Source organism: Amphiura filiformis, chromosome 10 (genome assembly GCF_039555335.1).
Source record: "Amphiura filiformis chromosome 10, Afil_fr2py, whole genome shotgun sequence".
In the NCBI taxonomy this organism is placed as follows: domain Eukaryota; kingdom Metazoa; phylum Echinodermata; class Ophiuroidea; order Amphilepidida; family Amphiuridae; genus Amphiura; species Amphiura filiformis.
Window position 1 is genome coordinate 21,730,733 of NC_092637.1, and position 7,957 is coordinate 21,738,689.

General features: G+C 34.8%; 1 protein-coding gene across 1 annotated transcript; it reads right to left on the reverse strand.

Moving 5' to 3' along the window:
- Window positions 1–937: 937 nt before the first annotated feature.
- Window positions 938–2,407, reverse strand: LOC140161740 (uncharacterized). The gene is made up of 2 exons (XM_072185038.1): window positions 2,086–2,407; window positions 938–1,206 (listed from the first exon to the last, which is right to left on the reverse strand). Exons 1-2 carry the CDS (start codon window positions 2,354–2,356, stop codon window positions 938–940), a joined length of 540 nt encoding a protein of 179 aa, XP_072041139.1. The 5' UTR covers window positions 2,357–2,407.
- Between the last annotated feature and the right edge of the window lie 5,550 nt (window positions 2,408–7,957).

Consider the following 7,957-nt stretch of genomic DNA (forward strand, 5'->3'; position numbering starts at 1 on the left):
TTAAATGCTTGGTCAATTCTAATTCATTGACTATTGACAATTGTGACACCATTTGAATCTTTGTGTAATGATATTGACCAATACAAATTTACCATCATTTCTGATTAATTAGTTTTAGTTAATTAATAACAAAGCATCAAAGCAGCAATAACAATCGATCCAAAGATTGAACAAATTTGGTTGTGGTACCATACCTTTCATCCTGTTTGATCTCTTTGTGCTGTTCTTTCAGTTGAGATTTCAATGCAGCTATCTCCATTGAATGACTCTCCACTTTATGACTTAAATCTTTGGTCTCCTCTTGTGCTTTCACCTTTTCAACTTGTATTTCCTGCAGCAAAACAAATTACACAACATAAGACCCATCGCATAAAAACACAGCATAGATGTATATTTATAGTCTTTGAAAAATTTGTTCGTTCCTTTTATAACCAAGTTATAGAACTGCTTTTTTACTTTAAAATGAGATTCAGTTGACGTCATCAGATGTATGTGTCTGATCCAATCAGACCAAAGCCGGGGACCAAAGTTGACAATATAATGATGTTGATATGCAAAAATAAGGAAACAAATGCAATTAGGCGGTCATCTACCTTAGCACAGTATTTTTTGTGGGACCTGAGAGCACACCAGACACACCAAATTGCATTCAGAATACAAGAAATGTCCTGATGATGTCAAATAAATTGTGAAATTTGCGATATATATATGGAGAGGAAAGGGACTTGGAAAAGGTGGTGACAAATTATTAAAATTGGACATTTTTGACAATTTAAAACAGTCCTCAAAGTAAACTTTATCAATCTAATGATGTATGTACTTTTAAAAGTGTATGTAGCTGGGATGGAAAGCAGGCCAACATGAAAATGTTAGCCTGCATCACTGGCTGCAATTTATGAAAAGCATGTACTAGCCCTATATTAAAATCTCACTGATATTATAAGTTTTCATAACATGCACTTTCATTACAACCACTACAACTTACTTGTAAATATAGCGATGCTTTAGCCAGATCCTGATCTTTGTCCAATAATTCCTGCTTCAATCGATGAACCTCATCAGCAGCCCCCTGATCCAATTCTTTGTAGGCATGTCTTGTGTCTTCTGAGGGTCTCAACAAAGCATCTAGTACTGATGCATGGGATACAGTGCTGTTGTTTGGCCATGATGTGTTACCATGGCGAGGTGTGTATGGAGCATCTTTACCTGCATTTAGGGATATAAAAGGAGTGTGATTACCTGTGCTGAAGGGTGAAAAACACAGAAGTGATGCATACCCCATTTTCACCATCGTTGTCACCCAAAGACCCCTTTTTTTCCAAACACACACTCTTTCACCAAACTTTTGACCCCTTACTTTTGCATTTGATCAGTCACCCATGCAAATACACCTATTTTTCAATTTGAACAGATAGCAAAATTATTTCAAGACATTTAGACTAGACATTTGATGTTGAGGCTTCTGTGGGACTGTTTTGGCCCAAAGGCCCCTATTTTTCAATTTTCTATATTTCACTTATCACTAATTTGTTACGGTACTTTATTTTTAAATAACAAAACTATTTGAAGCCATTTAGAACTAGAAATTTTGATGTTGCTTCTGTGGGACTGTTTTGGAAAAGTCAACATATTTTAGGTTCAAAAATCTGTCTTTCAACTGATGACCCCATTACCATATGGGGATGTACCACAAAATTTGGCATTATTTTCATCAAATATAACAAAAATACTGAAAATTCGGTAAAAAGTAAGCTTTGTTTAAAATTTAACAGACAAATTATATAGGCTTTTCTTGAAAAATAGTGATGGCCTGGTCCACTGCCCAAACCAAACTTGAGTTAGCATGTCCTGACTTATGATGGTACATAGAGCTATAGAAATTATTTTTTAGATTGGTATTTTTTGGCCAAACATAACCTGTTTTTAAGGATATGAGATCCGGGTTTTTGATGATGTCAAAATATCTTCTTTTTTTAATAATAAGAATAAATAACTGTAGGCCCTAATGGGGACAAAATAATTTAGCATGATATGTTTTAGATTACAAATTAACCACTTTTATTGAAAGCAATCGGACATACATACCTGCAGCAATAAAGAGCTGTTTTTCAAGTTCTCTAGCTTGGTCCTTGAATCCCTTCTTCTTTCCTGCCACTGTACTAACCATGGAAAAGTTTGACATGGAGCTGTGAGATCTCGGGGATGATGTTACCATAGCAACACTGCTAAGTGGGATTGACAAATGGACATAGGAGTGGTCAAGCTCAAGGTGGGTGCGTAGTGTGGTGATGTCCGGGAAGAAGTTCTTGTGGAAACATTTTGGACAGCGGTATGGAAGGGCTCTGTAGTCGGTCATCGTGGAACATGATTTAATGTGTAGACTTGGTGTTCACATCTCTCGTACATGTAGCTGCATCATGCGATGATGTTTAATATGTGTTTTGCTAGGAGAAAATAAACAACAAGCACATTTTGATTACTGAATGAAAAATCAAACATAAACACATTAGGCCATTTTAATTAAATCTCAGTCTTAAAGCTGCCATGCGTGTTAGTAAAATCGTAGTCCTCTTTGAAAATCAAGAAATTTGGTTTTTTATGTCTTTTTTTTAAACAAAAAGGTGAAAATAAGTTTCAGAAGAATTATTTTGTAGCAGTGACTTTGTCTATTATTCCAACATTTGCAACAGACATCAGGACATTGGATACTTTCTGCACAAAATGCTTGTCCCAAAGCCTGTACACATAAAAAACAATAAAAAAAAAATTAATTAAAAAAAACGCATTCTGTATTAGGTTTTCAATTCCTCACAAGCTCTGAGACTTAGGATTTACTTAAGGTGGCCTAAAATGATACATATTTATGCATCTAATTCTAATCCTTTTTAATAGCATCTGATTGGCTAGAATAGAAAATTAATTTCCACAGAAATGCTTGACTCTGGAGAAGTTCATGTGACATGATCAACGGGAATGAGTCTGATGTCGCTAATATTGTTTTTGAGATATTGGCAAAAACAGTGTTCAAATTCTTTTGTTTAAATATTGTTTGTTGATAAATTGCTCATAACTCGGTAACCAGATGACCAATTTTGGGGTTTGCATCAATATGTAGCATTTGTAGACTGCCAGAAATTATGATGGAAAAAACTTCTAATTGAAAATTGTCGACATGTGACTTATTCCCCTTGATCATGTCACATAATAGAACAACGCAAATCTTCCCCAGCATAAAGATATTGATTTAATAACTTTCACAGTAATTGGAAAAAATTTGTGGTTGCCTGCACATTGGTGACCAAAATAAACCGACTATTTCCCTTTATTTATATCAATCACTGTGTGTACTGATTTTGTTACCATGGTAACTAAAGTAATTGCATTGTTCACCATCATTATCATGTCTACATGTATTTCCAGCAAATAGAAGTTTGTCATGCAAGCATAATACTTCTGGTGTATAATAGCCCTAAATGTTATTGAATAAGATCAAATTTACACCTTGAATATTGACAATTTGGCGAGTGTCATGTCAACTCAAATGCATGTGGTACTTTGCAGAAGCCCCAACCGAAAAGAGACCAACTGCCTCATAAACACCAAGTGCCGCATAACATGATTGGTTTATTTTTTTCCCGAGTCGTGCATAGTTTACAGCACCATATGCATGTGGAATGCTTAAATGCCCCCCCCATGTCAGAACTCTTTCCCTCCACATTTTGGGGCAATTTTGCACAAAAATTTGTTGATTTTGCGAATTTGCGGGCCCCATGAAATTCACTCCCACCCGAAAAAAATCTTGGCGCTGCCAATGACCACATATCATTCTATGGAACATTTGTGAAAGACATTATTGCTTCTAATATCAAAACGGCTCATGCAATTCACCTTAAAACTTGGGAATTGGATTATTTTGGTACAGGCATCAGTACAAAGTGCAATATGAAAAATCTGATCAGCTACCTTTAATTGATATCAGACAACATACTGTTGAGCAGTGCTGATCAATTAAAGCATGAATTCTGCTTGTCCTCAAAACATTTTGGTTGTCCCCACTTCATGCCTTTGTGTGCAAAGAATCCAAATAGTGGTTGTCCAGGGGATAAGTACATAGCTCAATATGGTCGTCCCCAGTGATTTTTGGACAAGAGGACAAGAGGATAAGTGCTTATTTCGAACACTGGTACGGTGGTGATAGATATAACATTAACAGAATAAGAAAATGAAATGATTGAACTATAAACTACCTTGCATATCTAATGGATGGATGAATGCTGAACTGTGAATTTAAATTTATAGACTATTTATCCAAAATACAAATTAATTAATGATACCGATATGGAATCTCACATTACATACCTGCAATTTCTGATTCTGATGTCCTCAATTTTAATAATAATCAAGAATTACATGTAAACAGAGAATTTTGTATTAGATCAAAAAAATCAATCAATGCACGCAGTGACACTGATACACTAACAATATATCTCATTTCCATGCTATTGATGAGTATGATACAATGATACAATACAGTGACATGCATGTGTGGCTTCTTTGGTTTAATAGCAAATAAAGCTGCTTCGGAAAACAAAAGTGGCCATTTTAAAGGGTTACAGGGTATATCTCAAAAAATGTTACAATTTTAAATAATTTAATATCTTTTTAGAATGAAATATCAAAAATATATTTTTGTATGTGGGGATGGGCACATGATGTCAACCAAGTCATGATTTTTTCTGTGTAATTTAGAGGTTTTGATGAATTGCCTGTAGTGGCTCAATGTCCCACTTTTTGGCAAAATGACCCATTTTTTGTTCCTTTCAGCCACTTTTTGACAATATTGGCTGATTATCCCCCCACCCTACATTTCAAGCCAGATTGGCGCTAGTGCCTACCGGGCATTGAACCAGGCAAATTATTGATTGTTGTGTTTTATTATTTCAACATGCTTGAAATAAATTGTTCATTGGAAACGGGATGGAATGGGTGAACCCAAAATATGAAATACTGTCACAATGTCACACATCCCCCCTCCTTGTTTGAGTAGCGAGTGACACAGGTCTAAAGGTGAAATAAATAGGTTACGGGTCTGGCCTTGTTTCAGGGCCATTACTACTACAGCCCATTTAGACTAAATCTTAATTTTTCCACTTCACATAAAAAGTATGGCCACACTTTTTGTCCTGAACAATAGCCTGTCACCATACAGTAATACTAGTTGCATCAAGATAGCCCAGGAAATAGAGAATGGTGAACCAAAATGGGGCTTCACTTAATTTCTCTGCAATTTGAGGTTGGCATGTAATTGAGCTACATGAATGTTCTTGTTTTTTTACATGGATGCATAAAGGGGTCAATGTTTGACATTTAAATTTGAACACATTTCATACCGTATCCTAAACAAATAGGTTACCCCCCACTTTTTTGTAAAAATAATTATGTGTATGGCGGGAGATCTAAGATTGGAACATCAATTTTCAGGATTGTAGTGAGAAAAATTTGATCGATTATATGATACCAAAATCTCATCAACAGGTAAATTAGGGGCAAGGGCTTAGGCAGCCAGCCGTGTAGGGATATACACACCCAGTTTGTGCCCATGTGGCCTATACTTTTTTTGTACACAAATCTTAAATTTACACACCCAGGTTTTTGAATTTACACACCCAAGAATTCAAATCCTGTCTAAGACTATGATTAGGCCTAAAAGAAATTGTTTGATTGGCGTAACCCGACCTACCCTAAAATTAGGCCCGACCCTAACTTTTTTATTTCTTTTTTGCCAAAAAAATAAATAAAATTTAAAAACATAAATAAAAATAAATATATTTACAAAAAAAAGAAGAAAAAAAGTTTCAAAACCTTTATCAAACGAAATTTACAGCTTAAAAAGTAAATAAAAAAATCCCGACCTACCTACCCTAAAATTATTTTTATGTTACGCCAAACAAACAATTTTTTTTAGGCCTTAGGGGGATGGGGCTTTAACTAGACTGTGTAGTTGACATAACTGATGAAAAACTATTTTAAGGGAGCTATATATTATTATCTACACACAATATGCTACGTATATTTCTATTGTTGACATGTCTGTATTTAATTAAATGTCACAGATGAATATACAATGTAGAGTGCATGTGACCTTAACATACCTACATGTATCCCATAAAAAATATCACACATTTTTTTTATTTAAAAAAGTATAACCCTGTTTAAGGGAACTGGAATGAGCATTTTAAGTTTTCGACAGCATTTTTTGTGGGACATGAGAGCACATCAGACCTATTGAATTGCATTCTGAATACGAAGAATGTCTTTCTGATATCAAATAATTTTCATTTTATGAAATTCACGATATAATACAAATTTTATGACAAATTATTAAAATTTGATATTTTTCACATTTTGGAGATATAACAGTCCTCGAAGTAAATTTTATAAATGTAATGATATAGTCTTAAAAGCCGACAATCAATAGAAAATTTTGACCTTTCATATTGAAGATATGGATTTTTTTCCCAAAAGACCTCATTTTTTTTTGGTGTTTTGGGGAAAAAATCCATATCTTCAATACTGAAAGGTCAAAATTTTCAATTGATCGTCGACTTTTCATCCCACCTACATACACTTTAGGTAGAAATCATCAGATTTATAAAGTTTACTTTGAGTACTGTCAAATATAAAAAATATCAATTTTTAATGATTTGCCATAAAATGTGTATTACATTGCGAATTTCAAAGAATCAAAATTATTTGATATCAGAAGGCCATTCTTCGTATTCAGAATGCAATTCGATATGTCTGATGTGCTCTAATGTCCCACAATAAATACTGTCCAAACGTTCATACCCCTTCCTTAAGCCTTCACTATAGACTGTTACTTAACAGCTGTACATTTGAACATCCAGTAGCTTAACTGCTGCATGCTTGGAGCAGCAATAACTTAGCTTTCACATTTGTATCCATATCAAAATGATGCACTTGTCAGCTGCTACATGTGTCTCATTTCACTTAAAATAATAGCTGGGAACAAATACCAGACTCATCCCAAGTGGAGGCTCCAAAAAAAGGAGAGAAGCTCTGGAAGAGAAAGGAGGAAAATGGGGGGGGGGCTCCTCCAAAAAAAAGGAGAGAAGCTCTGGAAGAGAAAGGAGGAAAATGGAGAAAAAGGGAAGAGAAAAGGGAGGAAAGGAGGAGAGAAAAGGTTAAATTGTACATAATTGAGTAGGCTCATGCCTAAAAAACGACAGTCGGGTCAATCAGAAGTAGGTCCTTTCAAAACAGCTTTGTGTCGCAATCGTGCGTGTTCAGTGGTGACCAGTGTCAGTAGGAAAATTAGCAGTCAGCTCTGTCCATATATCGATTAATAATTGTCAGAATCGTCCAGTTGACTCCAGTAATATTTATTGATTCATACAAAATACTGCCCTGTCTTACAAAATATCGAAGTCAATATAAAAAGTAATTTCACCCCATTTCACTGAACTTACAAACAGTTTAAAAAAGATTATTGTTGAACGAGACACTGAATTAGAAATAACATTGAAAAAGGTGCGAGAATAAGGTAGCAGGTTGTGATGATCTAGTGGCTATATAGGGCTGTTCAGGCTTCTTTATTTTCAATATAATTCGATCAACTGTTACTCATTTTTTGTTGCTTTAAACAAATGTTTGGTATCTTATCCGTGGTCGACTCGTGGTTAGGTATGTGATTTAAGCAAAAAACGACCTGTTTCTCCCAGATCTGGAGCTATTTCGCTAAAACATGTTTGCCTGCCAAATTTTCAACATTGTGTTACGTAACCCGTGCTCACCAACCCGTAATGATTGGTTATTTTGGTATAAAGGCAACAATGTGAGGTACAAAACATAATATGAAAAAAATCTGATCAGCTACCTTTAATTGATATCAGACAACATACTGTTGAGCAGTGGTGATAGATATATAACATTAAGG

Excerpts from the sequence above, each read along its gene's own strand:
- LOC140161740 (XM_072185038.1), bottom strand. The coding sequence starts at position 2,356 with ATGACCGACTACAGAGCCCTTCCATACCGCTGTCCAAAATGTTTCCAC. Across the intron at positions 1,207-2,085 it reads ACAGCTCTTTATTGCTGCAG|GTAAAGATGCTCCATACACA; the intron begins GTATGTATGTCC and ends CCCTAAATGCAG.